Genomic DNA, 15,539 nt, shown 5'->3' on the forward strand with positions numbered 1-15,539 from the left:
CATTTTTTGTGTTCTTAAGCAGTGAAACTCTATTTTCGCTTCAAGAAATGGTGAACAGGATAGCATCAGGAGGGATGGCATCAGGAAGGATGGTGAACAGGAGGGATGGTATCAGAAGAAAATGCTATATACCGGAATTTTTCCAAAATAATTCATTTTTTAAGCCTTTTGTGGCCTAAGAGTAAAGAGTCGCAAATTTAATACTGCTCTTTATAACGAAAAAAACCCTTGAGGTATTTTTTTTGTGAGTACGTTACGTATTGTAAAATGTCTAAGTTTATTATAAATACTAGTAGATTTGAAATATAATCGACGAAATATCGTACTTTCATTTGTTTTTAAGGGCTCACTGAACTCATTTGAGTCTCTATATAGTGAGTAACTGTTAGGGCCCGACCGATAAGGATTTTTGGGCTCCGATACCGATACCGATATCTCACCAATTCGATACCGATATAATTTGCCGACAAATTCTCCTCCGTCAAAAAAAACCTTATCTAAAGTTTAAATCCCCCCTTTTCTGCCCATATTCCTACTCACAAGTTTGTCCACAAGTTGTCCAGGACCATTTCGCCTTCACTATCTGGCTCTGTGTAGTTTCTTCTTTGTGTAGTGTTTTTCCCTGTCAGTGATGAAATAGGTAAGAAGATTTTCTTCTGTGAAGATTTCAGGATTTGCAGCCATATTCCAGATTTCTCAAAGCCCCTCATGATGTTATTTGGAGTTAACAACAGAGGAAGACTGCGTCTAACAAGAGAAGCAATGTCATATATTGTCAAGGTCTTCCCAGGATTAGACAACAGCTAGTTATCTAGAGCTTTATTGTATTGGCACTTGAAGGGAAATTATACACTAATATCTAACAGCTAGAGCTTGTGGCTGATGGGTAGCGTAATGCCTGAATCTTTTGCAAAATTGAAAACTTTCAAGGAGATATGAGAGTCATGGTTATCTAAGACGAGAAGCTTCGGGCTCTCTTGAAATGTATGTGAATATACGAGGTGATGAATATATTTCAAAATAGATCTTGATTGATCCAACCTGATGGTGAGGCTTCACCTGCCGAGTTTGCTGGAGTACCAGTTACCCTATGAGGCTAAAACTTTTCCATTGGAAATATAAAGTAAGGGGTAAACACTGACTGCTTGCAGAAAAATTCCCGACCATGGGTACAAGGACACCTTTCTCTGATGATGTTGCCTTGCACACTATAATCTGACCTTTCTCCCCAAACGCCTGACGAAGAACTGTAGTCACAGGATTTTCGTCACAGTTGTATATGCCATTTGCAGACAAAGGAAGCTTTTTTAAAACTGACTTCAGGCTTTAGAAGAGCTGTCCACTGTTTTTTTGCTATGGCAAAGTAGTCAAAGTAACAACCATTGGCAATTTTAGATACAAGTAGTTGGGCTTGCAGTCGCAATCATTCACAGTCACAAGTATTTGAAGTTGTAAGTATTTACAAATTAAACAGTTAAAAGCAGTCACAGCTTGAAAAAATCACAATAGCAGCAGTGCTAATTGCATAAGCATTAGTTTTAGTAGCCCTCAATGGTTCAATTATTGCTTTCAGCTGTTCCTCAGATATTATTCATATGCTCTTTTGACAACTGGCCTGCATAGAGTGGATTTGGATTTTGTTCAATATACACTGCAATAGCCCATGATATTTTCACCTTAATGCCCTTAGCCATCCCAGATACATTGCATATAGGCCATTTTAACACAAATATTTAGTTATAAATCTTCCTCAATGGGTCCTGAAGTTTCATCTTAATACCTTTATCGGTTCCTAAGATGTCTGTAATATGCCCTTATGACAACCTTGGATAGACTTCGTGTTTCTTGATTTAGTTGGACATCCCCAATAATATGCTCTGAAAGTTCCAACATACCCTTCCCCCTTTTCCTAAGATATTGGATATACACCCATTTGGCAATCTAGATATGTATTGAAGCTTTTGATTTAGTTTTACTCCCCATCTAGTTCCCCTTAAAGTTGAAACTTAATACCTTTCTCTTTTCCTAAGATTGTATTTATGCTCATCATGGGCACCGGCAAGGGGGGGGGGGGCAGGGGGGCCATGCCCCCTGTAAATTTGGGACTATAGTGTAATTATAAGGAAACTAAAGAAAAGAGAGCAGAATAGAGAAAAACAATGCAAAAAATGTTTATTGCCCCATTGTTGGCTGCCTGCCAATAGATTTTGACCCATAATACGGAAAATATAAGTTCTAATTTCTGACTGAGTAACTCCTGGCCAGTTTTCTCCAAACATTTGTTCGACCCATTGTGTGTTGGCCCGTTGTCAGCTGTCTGCCAATAGATTTTGACCCTTAATTCGGAAAACATAAGTTCTAATGTGTGACTAAGTGACCCCTTTCCACTTTTCCATAAAAAAAATTTCTTTATGATTTGGCTGGAACAAAAAAAAAACAAACAACAAATTCTTCATAGTAGTGAATGGTAAGTAAATAATGATCCTTGCCAATAACGAAAGTATAAGACCCTAACTATTGATAACATTCAGTCAAAGAATCAGGTTTTATGGTGATCTTAAATATGTATTTGTTTATTAGTAATTAGTGCAGTTATTAGAACATAAGAAAGTTCGTATATTTATAAAAAAACAAGGAAAACAACTTAATAAGGGACAATTTCGGTAAGAATATGCCGTCAACTTTTGCTTGCATTGCAAGAGTACCCACGAGGAGGTGATATATATATATATATATATATATATATATATATATATATATATATATATATATATATATATATAAAGCCACTATAATCAAAAATGTTTCCCCTGAACAGAAGGCTAAGAATTTCTGTATTTTCCCCCTGAACGGATACATTTTTTGTGTTTTATTAAATAAAAAAACAAGTTTTTTTTAACTGAAAGCAAGGAGCGACGTTAAAACTTAAAACGAACACAGATTATTCCGTACATGAAAGGGGCTGTCCCCTCCTTAGCGCCTTGCTCTTTACGCAAAAGTTTTTTATTGTTTTAAAAAATAAAGTTGTGAGACAGAGTCAAACTTTAGCGTAAAGAGCGAGGCGTTGAAAAGGGGACAGCCCCTTTCATTTACAGAATAATTTCTGTTCGTTTTAAGTTTTAATGTCGCTCCTTACTTTCAGTTTAAAAAACTTGTTTTTTTATTTAATTTCTGATCGTTTTTTAGTTAATGCAGCTTTTATTTTGGCTCACCGTCATTGAATAAGTAAACAAAATTTACATAGAAATTTTGCTTTTCTTTTGCTTAATGGCTGTCTCTAAACTTGGTTCTGACCTAATTTACAAATTAACTTACGTAACGAATTTCCATATTCGTATATTTTTCTTCTGGCAAAAAATACAAAGTTGCAGATTTTTGCAGATATGAGCTTGAAACCTTTGTAAAAGGGTTTTCTGATACGCTGAATCTGACGGTGTGATTTTCATTAAAATTCTTTCACTTTTAGGGGATGTTCCCCCCCTCTTTAAAAAATCAGGTAAATTTTCTCAGGCTCGTAGCCTTTGATGAGTAATACTAAACTTAATAAAATTCATATATTTAGAATCAGCATTATAAGTTCATTCTTTTGATACATTTATTGACATCAAAGTTCCGTTTTTAAAAGTTTCGATTAGCCTACTATTGAGCCGTATCGCTTGTTTTTTTTTATTGTTTTTTTTTTATTATGTATATGTTATTACGTATATGATGGGGTTTTCCCCTTAGTCAATACCACGCTCTTTATGTTAAAAGTTAAAAAAAAATTTAATTCACAAACCCCTGAATCACAAAGGCCGTTTAATTAGAATAGATAGCTCTTTTGAAAGCACTAAGAAAAAAAAATTTAGCGTATAGAGCGAGGTATTGACTTGGGGGAGAACATCCTCATATACGTAATAACTTCTGTTCGTTCTAAGCTCTAATGTTGCTTCTTACTTTTAGTTGAAAAAACTTGTTTTTTTTAATTTAATTTCTTACCGTTTTTTAGATAGTGCGTGAAAATCCGGCGCCCCTTCATAGGAATATCCCTTACCCAAAGGAAACACTCTCTACTAAAAAAGTATCCCGAGTAACTCCCTCCCCCAGCCTCCCCCCCACCAGAAAAAAATCCATCCTCAAAATGTATGTATACTTCCCAATAACCAATACAATATGTAAGCAATGGGCAAAGTTCATAACTTGCAGCCCTTCCCCTGGGAACTGTGGGGGATTAAGTCATCGTAAAAGACATATTTATTAAATTTTCGACTATGCTAAACAAAATGGCTATCTCAAAATTTTAATTGGGTGACTTTGAGAAAAAAATGAGCGTGGGAGGGGGCCTAGTTGCCATCCATTTTTTTTGGTCACTTAAAAAGGGCACTAGAACTTTTAATTTCCGCTCCAGTGAGCCCTCTTACGATATTCTAGGACCAGTGGGTCAATACGATTACCCCTGGGGAAAAGAAAAAAAAAACAAAAACACGCACCCGTGATATTTCTTTTGGCAAAAAATGCAAAATTTCACATTTTTGTAGGTAGGAGCTTGAAACCTCTACAGTAGGGTTCTCTGATACGCTGAATATGATGGTGTGAATTTCATTAAGGTTCTATAACTTTTAAGGAGTCTTTCCCCCTTTTTTTGAAAATCAGCCAAATTTCCTCAGGCGCGTAATTTTTGATGGGTAAGATTAAACTGAAAGATTAAAATGAAACTTATATATTTGAAATCAGAATTAAAATCTGATTATTTTGATGTATCTATTGGTACCAAAATTCTGTTTTTTAGTGTTTCGGTTACCATTGAGCCGGGTCGCTCCTTACTTACAGTTCGTTACCACGAACTGTTTGACTATCAATTTTTTTGTTTCAAGGATTGATTGTATTTATCTATTTGTCATTTTGAAAAAGATTTAATTTTTTATAGTTATGAAGTATAAAGGTGCCAAATTACTGGCTTTTGGCATTAAAAATTTAATGAAAAATAATGAATTAAATATTTTTATTTGATTTTCTTAATCTTAGTTCTAATGTTTCACTTTGAACAGACTACTTTGATAATGCGTTACTTTTTATAAACACTGAGTCTAAAGGCATTAAATATTTTGATGTTTGATAACCAAATCGGCATTGCTCAAAAGAACTTAATACTGGGAGTTTGCATCTTAGTTTTTGTAAGTAGGCTATTATTTTGTGTATTTTTTGTACCTACTTACTTTTTTCATTTTTAAATACTTTTACTTTAATTGACATACTTTTTTGATTGTCTTTAGAAAATTGTTTCTCTCTAAGCTTCATTAAATAAAGAAAATAAAACAAGTTTGTTTCAAATGAAGTAAGGAGCAACATTAAAACTTAAAACGACCAAAAATTATTACGTATATGAAGAGGGTTCCCCCTCTTCAACACCTCGCTCTTCAAGCTACAGTTTTTTGCACTTTAAAAGAATTTACTTTTTGTTCTAATGAAACAACCCTTGTGTTTTAGGAATCTTTTTTAAAGAATTGGGACAAAATTTAAACTTTAGAGCAAAGAGCGAGATGTTGAAGATGGGGCAAACCCCCTCATATGCGTAATAAATTTATGTTCGTTTTAAGTTTTAATGTTGCTCCTTACTTTCAGTTGAAAAAACTTGTTTTTTTTAATTTCTGATTGTTTTTTAAATAACGCCAGGATACCTGGCTCCACCTCCACGGAAAAATCCACTTGCCCATAGAAACCTCCTCTGGACGATTCAATCCTGGTGAAAATTTACCCGAGATAATTTCCCTCAACATCTCCACGCGTAAAATTGAATCGGTAAAGAGAAAGCAAGGCATATAAAGAAATTTTGTATATGAATTGTTGTTTGTTTGTTTGTTTGGGGTTTGACGCGTTCGACCAATCGGTCATATGCGTTCGTATCACTCGATTATTCTGTGCCTTCTGTAATCACTAGCTTGCTTGGGTGTGTCACTTCAGTCAATATTCATTGGGCCGCATCAGGTATCACTTATTGTGCTATTGATAGGGGGTCATTCACCTGTAGCAAATGCCTGCGTTGAATAACGAGAATCAGAGTAATTCAGCACTGCTTTGTCAAAAAACAATTAAAAAACAATTACGACACAATTAAATAAATAATGCAAATATACATCATTCCTGCCACATACTCCAACTATAAAAAAAGCTGATAAAACATAGATAAAAAAGAAAAAAATATACTAAGTGTGATGACTCTAAAATGAGCTAATATAAGGGGAAAAAAAAAAAAAAATCTTAAAGGGAATGAACCAAACCAGTAGTCTTAACAAATCTACCTAAAAGGTTTGTGCTTAGTCGTCTAGCCCAAGCAGGAGACATGTGATGTCCCAGAACAGAGCGCATTGTGAATGCCTTAAATGCCCCCTCACAGCAATTCCTTAGTACTTCCCTCTCCTTTTCATATTTTCTACAGTTGAAGATGATGTGACGTATGTCTTCATACACTCCACATGTGACGCAGTTGGGGGAAGGGGTCATTTTCCAAAGGAATAGTGTTGATTTTGTCTTTGCATGGCTTAATCTAAGACGAAAGAGAAAAGTTGAAAGGATGCGAGATCAGAGGTACATTTCTTTTGACGGCTGCTTGTAATTATAGAGATCCAGGAGCTGGGTATGGAAAGAACGGAGCCAAGCCTCTTCTTCCGCCAAAATTTTGAACTGATTGAAGACAGGAATTCAAGACTAGTAATAGGGGTTTGAGTGATCAGACCCAGATGGGAGGATTGTTTTGCAGCCTGGTCTGCTTATTCATTTCCTGTTATACCACAGTGTGCTGGAACCCATATAAATAGGACTGATATACCCTTTCTTGCAAGTTGTGTTGCCAAATTTTCAATCTCCATGGCAACATTTCTTGCTTGGTGTTGCTTGTGTGAAGAGTAATCCAGAACTGACAGTGAATCAGTGCATACAATATACTTCTGATGTTTGGTCACTGTTTGGCTTGATATGGCTTGAAGAGAAAACTTAATTGCCATAAGTTCTGCAGAGAAAATTGTCAGAAAGGGGGGTAAACGGTAGGAAAGAGACAGGTCCTGGGGTATATGAATTCTGGCAAATTCACCCAGCGTAAAATTTCTTCTGAAAATGTCACCCCCCCTGGAAACTATACTCTCGATTGAAAATTCTCCCAGCATAAAATTCGTCCTCCCCTCCCCACCCGAAAAATGTATGCATACTTCCCAATAACAGATAAAACACAGGATGATTTTTATAACTTAAAAACCTTTCCCTAGGGGCTGTAGGGGGCTCATGCTGAAGAAAAAACCTATCTCAAAATTTTGATCGGACGATTTTGGGAAAAAGTGAGGTGGGGGGGCCTAATTACCCTCCAATTTTTTGGTTACTTAAAAATGGAACAAGAACTTTTCATTTCCATTAGAATGAGCCCTATCCCGACGTTCTGAGCCCACTGTGTCGATGCGTTCACCCCTGGGAAAAAAACAACAACAAAAAATACAAATAAACACGCATCCGCGATTTTTCTTTTGGGAAAAATTACAAAATTCCACATTTTTGCAGATGTGATCTTGAAACATCTACAGTCGGGTTCTTTAATACGCTGAATCTGACGGTCTGATTTTCATTAAAATTATATGACTTCAAGGGCGTCTTTACCTTTATTTCAGAAAATCAGACAAATTTTATCAGGGTCGTAGCTTTTGATGGGTAAGATTAAACTTAATGAAACTATATTTGGAATCAGCATAATAAGCCAATTCTTTTTATATATCTATTGGTATCAAAATTCCGTATTTTAGAGTTTTTGCTACTATTGAGCCAGGTCGCTGTAAGTTAGTTACAGTTCATTACCACGAACTGTTCGATTACCGATCAAAATCCAAAAAGTATTACCAAAATTTTTGTATTTATAAAACTTTACAGTTTCATGAAATGTAATAAAACAAATAGAAAAGGTTTTCAACTAAAGTAAGTTTCAAATCTGTTCCTCGCTTTCAGTTGAAAAGCTCTTTTTTTTACTTAGTTCCTGATTGTTTTCCAAATACCCAGGCTTAACCAAGATATAACTTGAGGTACCGGTCCCTTAAATCCCTGGTCAATTGCTTTAAAAATATGTAAATCAATAATAGTACGTTGATTAGCACATTCTACGTTTAAATTTGAAATTTCAATTTTGGATAAAATTTGAATATACTTAAAAAAATTGGCTATGAATAATAATTTTGGTGAAAAATCTTTGTTAATATTACTAGTAAAGAATTTTGGTTGGATGAAAAGGAGTACCGTATTATTGTTTGTCTGGATGGAAATTCTGTGAGACTTTTTATCTTCTACATAACTAAAGCCATTTCAACCTCTACAATAGGATTTTCTTATTGATAAATAGGCTACATTACATATTTTTTTAAATACATTGAAGTACTTCATATAAATAGAAAAAGAAAAATATTACCATTGAAAACTGCTGAAAACTAAGTTCCTAGCAGAATTTGCCACCCCAAAGAAATTTCGTGGCGGGGCTGACGATGACCTGCCTTGCCTTTTCCACCTCTGTGCCGGCAGATATGGTAAAGGTAAAGGTAAAGAATATGGCATTGGACTTTACAGTCCCCACTGGTAGTGCTGATCTCCGTTTCTCGGCCCTTCAGCTAGGAAGTGCAATGGGGTGGTTGGGGGCCAACCATCCTGTGCTTTCGCACACCCTTCCTGTTTATCTTCCCCAGATTTCTTCAGGTGCCCATTTAGAGCTGGGTCAACTTTGGCCGAGCTTACAGAGTCACGCCAGTGACCCCCGTCCCAAACCAAATAATTGGATGCACTAGGATTCGAACCCTCGCCCTCTCAGACAAAGAATCCTAAATCCAGCGCAGGCCGGTAGATATTGGAATGCAATATATTAGCTGTATAGAGGAACATTTTAATTAATTCTTACTCCCTTACTTACTCTTTCAACATTTATCTGAAGCTTCTTGAAGAGTAAGCAGTTTGTCCATTAAAATATACTTTTGTAGGAATCTACACTACCCCCGCCTAAACAATGATTCACACCCTCCTCATTATAGCTGATACGCAATTACTGATCACCAAACATAGCATAATTTCATTACAAATAGAGTGAATCAACTTAGTGGAATTCAATACTACCACCGTGGGGCATTACTTCTTTTGCAACTGGGAAGCCTAAAATATAGTTATTGATGCTTTTAAATCAATTAGCTTCTCAGGATTTTAAATTGATTGCAAATTCGTCCTCTTCGGGGTAAAGTCGTAGTTTGGTGCCCTAAACCACCTAAACTGTCACCCAACAACCACAGCTATTTCGGCGTCTTCCCCCACTGGAAAATTTTCTGCCGGCGCCCTTGACGCTCATTTGACAACCCGGAGGTACTTAAACCTTTTTGAAGAAAATTACCTTTAGAAGAAAAAAAATTATTCTCGATTTTGTAGATGGGTGTCATCTGGTACATACTAGGATATGTCCCAGTGTGTACCATGTTTCCTTGTCCCACTATGTACCAAATGACACCCATCTACAAAATCAAGCGTTTTTTTTCTCTTCTGAATATTTTTTCACAAGACGGCCACGTAACATGACCAGATGACTTTTATTGAGAATGCTAGATGGCACCCATTTTGCTTCGTTGTGTATTGGTATGGTGTGTAATATGGTCCGTCAGGTGAGCTGATGTTAGGTAACGAGAAAAGTGATCAAATAGATAGCTTTGCTCATCTGGGTAGCATTATTAGTGAGAATAGTAGACGCAGTGAAGCTGTAAAAAGTAGAACAGCTAAGGTGTTGTTTGTTTTTAGACAGTTGTAGAAAGCTTGAAAGAAGAGAAACATCTAACTTCGTACTAAGACTAGAATATTGGAAGCCAGGTAATGGCATTAGTTAAGTATGGATCTGAATTGAATGCGCTTCGATAGGCTGAGGAACATATGTTTGATATATACTAGAGGAATTGTCTTAGAATAATCTTCGATACTTATTTGACTGGCCGTATATCAAACAATAAGATGTACTTAATATGTGGTTTGATCCTATTTTCTAGAACTATACTGAAAGCAAGGCTGAAATGGCTAAGCCATGTTTTATAAATAAATGTCTTGATAGATTACCAAACATTGTATTCCTTCGCCATTCATGTGGGGCCAAACGACAAATAGGTCTTCCCAGAATGGGTGCAAAGAGATAATAAAAAGGATTCAAAGGATATCGGAGCTTCAGGGGAGAGGAGGGGGTAACAAATTAAGCTTCGTACAGATTTGGGTGGGAAAGAATCGAATACAGATGTTTCGGCTTCAAGCGGCTTTCTTCTTTCATGAGTTGTTATTAGTAGTAGCAGTAGTATTTACGTGCACAGCAATTACTGGACTCAATTATTAGAGTGAAATACTATTTGGAACTTGGGATTATAATTCAAATCCGTTAAGTTTTCGATATTATATTGTATCACACAACACTGTTTGTTATTTCAAACTATGTGCAATTTTTCTGCTTAGTTATTATCATATTCGATCGGCTAAGGTGATTATTTTTAAAATAGGCCTTCCAGCTAAGAGTCATTTTTTGCCCCCAAACTCAATAGCTTTGTAATTTTCCAAAGGTTTCAGAAGCGTGTTCATAAATACGATATCAAAGAAATTCTTACTATGGTACGACCAAAAGCATTTTTAATGTAGTCTCAAAATTGTATGGAAATCTCACGCTTTGTTGTTATTTATTTTTTGTCCGTGACCAAGAAACCTGGTTCACTGCATATTGACCATTTTGAAGGAAAATTTTGTATTCATGTGCGAGACGAGGAGTCGGCTTTTCAGCTAGCCGCTAATGATATATTTGTAGTGTGTCTCCTCCTATGAAATTAATATAAATGTACATGTAACCAGGGGATAACAATGAACTAAAAATTATTCTAAATTATTATAATTACAGCGATTAAATATAAATTTAATCTTTCAATTTCTCAGTTTTTTAATTTTAGTTTCTTTTATCACTATTTTTAAGCTTTATGTTCATTGGAAAGTGTAAATATGAAAATCATTTCACATTTCATTTAAAATTTTACTGGGAGATGGATTATATTTTGTTTCAACTATGGATAATCAAATATCTTCTCTAATAATAGCTACTAAAGCTTCTACAATCCTCAGCTCTTCTGCTTCGGGATCTAATTTTCTACTATCGTACTAGGCTTTTGATAGAATATTAGCATGTGCATCGCAAAAAGAAATGATAGAAAAAGCTAATTTCTTCGTAAGCATTATATCGGTTAAATATTTTGGCTGTAGTCTTTTGATAACGGTTTTATCATCTGGTACATACCCTGTCAAGATGTCTTTGACTTGTTTTAAATTGGGATTCCTCGGCTTTTTTTTGTAATAATAAAACTATGACGTCATTCATTATCTAGTATATGAAAAAGTAGTTCTTTGTAAAAACTTTGATTTCGTTTTAAATGTTTCTTTTAATTACAGACGCACGTAGAGGTGACACATTCCTTATTAATAACATAAGCTGCTACAGTGTTATAGAAAAATGTAGTTTTTCGTAAAAAATTGATTAAAATAAAAATATTTTTTTAACTACAAAAGTTTTTAACCCCATCAATTTCCTTTGAAATGAGCCATTAAGCAACTCTCTACGATGTTCCAGTGGCAAGCTATCTGAGGAGGAAAAGAAAAAATGGAAAAAAGAAAAAAAAAGATGCCGCATATGCAGAATATCGTGGTTTCAGCCATTTTTCTTGATTTTCAAGCCAATATAATTTCCTCGTTATTAAAGCAAAGGGACAGTAAGTTTCCAATATATGGATTTCGGACAAGGCGGGTTCTAATATTTTATTTCTTGTTTAGATCTCATTATATTTTTAGAAGTTCTTGGTTATTATATTTCTTAGTATTGGACATGGTCGTCTCTTACTAGGTTGCTAGCTACCGCTGCAACCTAAATTAATTAATCAGATATTTTAACAAATATTTATAGTCTAGTGGTTAGGATAGCTGGCTCTGACCCACTTGGCCCTGGCTCTATTCTTGGTTTGGGAGATTTTTACCCATGATGATGTTCTAAGGAAAAGTTATAAATGTACCAATCCTATGTATAAAAACTTCAGCATTCTCTACGACCATGATATAGGTGAAACTTACATAATCCACGTTTATAGTGAACTCAATAGCTTTTTAATATAAAACTTTAGCGATTCTGAACTGAAAATTAAAATAAAAAAAAATGAGTTTTTTCAATGGAAATATAAGACAACGGTTATAGAGATATGCACTTTAGAAGTTAAGCCAAATAAAGTTTGGTTCCAGGAGACAATTATAGACAGACTATTTAAAATTTTCAGGAATTACTCTAGTTTCAATTCACATATCAAATTTTTTGTTAAAACCCTAAAGGAAATACTACATTTTACATAACTATATCTACATGCTTTTTATAATGGTGAATATACTATTTTGATTTTCGTATGCAATACGATCTTAATGACATTTGCTACTACAGCGCTATAGAAAAATACAGTTTTTCGTAAAAAAATCGATTCTATTTTAAAAAATATATTGTTTTTAACTGCAAAAGGCACTAGATGTAGCAATTTCCTTTAAAATGAGCCATTAAACAGCTCTCTACGATGTTCCAGTGCCCAGCTATGTGCGGGGAAAAAGAAAAAAAAAGATGCCGTCGATGCAGAATATCGTGGTTACATCCACTTTTCTTGATTTTCAAACCAATATATATCCCTTGTTATTCAAGCCAAGGGACAGTTAGTTTCCTATATAGAGGTATTGGACATGGTGGTTCTAATAGCGTAGTTCTTTTTTTTTTTGATCTGACTCTATTTTTAGGAGTTATGGGATATTTTGTTTTTTACTATGGGATGTGATCGTCTCTTACAAGGTTTCCAGCTACCGCTGCAAGCCGGATTAAAAATCTCTATCTTAGCTTCTGAAACTTGATTATCTTATCTTCAGAAACATATAGAAGGACTGTCACTATAGTAAGATTCAAGAATCATGTGAACACGCCTGATTCAAGAATAAAGAATTTCTGGGTCAAGCATATTTTTTTTATCTATATATAGTTTTTGCACTGGAACTGAGGATTCTAATACCCTCAGCTATCCCTTTGGCTATGCAATTGAGCTTTTAACTATTTTTATTTGAACACTTCCTTTTTGTAGCAACACAAAGTACCTGCTTGTCACGTTAACTCACCTAGGATATTTGCGAATAGAAGAAGATAGGGGCGATGGAGTTGTTTTTGGTGCAGAAATCAAAAATATACACTTCTTGAATGGAGCTAGACACTCAATTTTCTATAGACGAAAAGGAAATGTAACTCACTTAAAGGTTTGTGGCAATTCTTAGTTTTTATTTTATCTATAGAGATAATCTTCTCATTTTTTTTCATTAAAATGAACAGTTTTTTTTTCGTTTTAGAAACATGCCTCTATTTGTTTAAAGAGTAGTTTTTGGTAAATAATTCGAAACACTATGTTGTTGGGTAAATAATTTTCGGTTTTCATTTTACAATTTTTAATTACCTCAATTATTTGGATGTTCTTAGAAAATGATTTGATCCCCCTCAACATGTAGCTTATCATTAAAAGTGATTTAGGTTGCTCAGACGTGTCCTTTTTTTCAAGGAAGATTTTTTTGCGCTAATTCAAAAGGCAGTATTTTCCATGTAATATATCTTGTAGATGAGAAAAATTAGTTTTAGGTTTTTGCTCTTAATAACTAACTATTGTTTGTGCAAGGAATTTTTTTTGTCTGACCTACAAGATAGGACAATTTCAATTCTGATATCACAAGTTCAAAAATCCAGGTTGATAACCTAAACCATTATAAATTTATAACCAAACCCATTTGCATGGGTTTGGTTATAATTATCATTCATATAAAAATTTTCATACGACGCCGTGTGGATTGCCATTGCCACTCTGTGCCAACATATCACTAAGAGAAATTATAGACATTATCTGCAAGGAGACAAATGAAAGGCTAAAAGCCCCAGGGTATGCTGGGATATGATAATAAACCATTTCAAATATTTCGTAATCTCTTTCGAGTCGGAAGAAGAAAAGGCTTTATCAAAAAGTTTGTGATAACGAACTGTAAGTAAGGAGCGATGCGGCTCAATGGTAGGCCTAACCAAAACTGTAAGAAACAGATTCTTGATAATAATAGATATATCAAAAGAATCAAATTTTGATGGTTATTCAAAATATATAAAATTCATGAAAAGTTTCGAGCCTGAGAAAATTTGCCTAATTTTTGAAAAAGGCGGGGAACACCCCTAAGAAATCAGATGATCTTAATGAATATCACACCATGAAATTCAGAATAGCAGAGAACCCTGCTGTAGAGCTTTCAAGCTCCTATATACAAAAATGTCGAATTTTGAATTTTTCACAAGAAGCAAGATCACAAATGCGTGTTTATTAGCTTTTTTTTGTTTTGTTTTTCCCAGGGGTGACCGTATCAAACCAGTGATCCTTAAGGATCGGAAGAGTGCTCATTTGATCAGAAATTAAAAGTTCTAGTGCCCTTTTTAAGTTACCAAAAATATTTTTTACCCAAAATTGTCCGGTCAAAATTTTGAGATAGCCATTTTTTTGTATCATGGTCGAAGGATCTAATAACTATGTCTTTAAGGATGATTTGACCCCCCATAGCACCCGGGGAAGGGCTGCAAGTTTTGAACTTTGCCCATTCCTTACCTATGGTATTGGCTATTGGAAAGTATAAAGATATTTTCGAGGGGTATTTTCTGGTGGGCGTGCTTACGCGGGAGGATCTTTCCGTGGATGATTTTTGTGGGGGAAGGGAATTTTCTATGGGAGGGGAGCTACATTTCCAGCTCCCCTAGTAAAGAAAATCTATAGTAAATAAAAACTAGAGAGCTACTGAAAATTAAGCTTGCTTGACTTTATTTCAAGCAAGAGAATTTTAATTGTATAAGTTATCGATGAAAGGCTATTGAGATTCTCGTCAACTGGTATTTTATTTTATGTAGGCTCCTTAAGGACTTTTCTGCTCCCCAAAGAACATCTAGTTTGTCTGCGTCAGTTACGAATTTTCAATAAAAGGGTCTTGCAACTCTCTGTTCTTTTAAAATATTTGTCACCTACTAAGAACAAAACTTATCTTTGTATTTTTGGTCACCTATCTTGAAAATAATAGAATGATTGATTAAAGGTTTTACAGCTCAGATTCGCCATATATATTTTTTTTAATTTTAGGTTGACCGAAGTGAAATCCCGATACGGCCGTTGTCAACCTCAATACATATCAATCTACTGGCTGACGTCACTGATACGAATGCAATTCATGTTGGCGGAATTAAACACACCAGTGATCCAAGATTTTCTGACTACGATAAATTTGATGGATGTTTATCAAGTAGGACATTTTTAAAGACTTTTTCTTTGGGTTGTAGTCTCATCAAGTGGGGGGGGGTAGAAGTAACTTGTTTTAAACAATGAAAAAATGCTTCAAGTGTTATTTCTATTTTCCCCTTCCGTAACGTTACTTCATTGTCTTGAGAATCAATTACATCTTTGGAGCTG

General features: G+C 34.9%; 1 protein-coding gene across 6 annotated transcripts in view; it reads left to right on the forward strand.

Annotated features, from left to right (window-relative positions):
• axo (axotactin) overlaps positions 1–15,539 on the forward strand; it is a 228,528-nt gene that overhangs the window by 190,011 nt on the left and 22,978 nt on the right. For all 6 annotated transcript variants that reach the window (XM_089100414.1, XM_089100418.1, XM_089100415.1 and 3 more), the window contains exons 26-27: positions 13,149–13,317; positions 15,213–15,372. In XM_089100414.1, coding sequence (XP_088956540.1) covers positions 13,149–13,317; positions 15,213–15,372 — 329 coding nt within the window. The remainder of the gene's footprint in view (positions 1–13,148; positions 13,318–15,212; positions 15,373–15,539) is intronic.

The sequence above is a fragment of the Artemia sp. Qi Xiang Cuo genome, chromosome 14 (genome assembly GCF_049724085.1).
Source record: "Artemia sp. Qi Xiang Cuo chromosome 14, ASM4972408v1, whole genome shotgun sequence".
NCBI lineage: Eukaryota > Metazoa > Arthropoda > Branchiopoda > Anostraca > Artemiidae > Artemia > Artemia sp. Qi Xiang Cuo.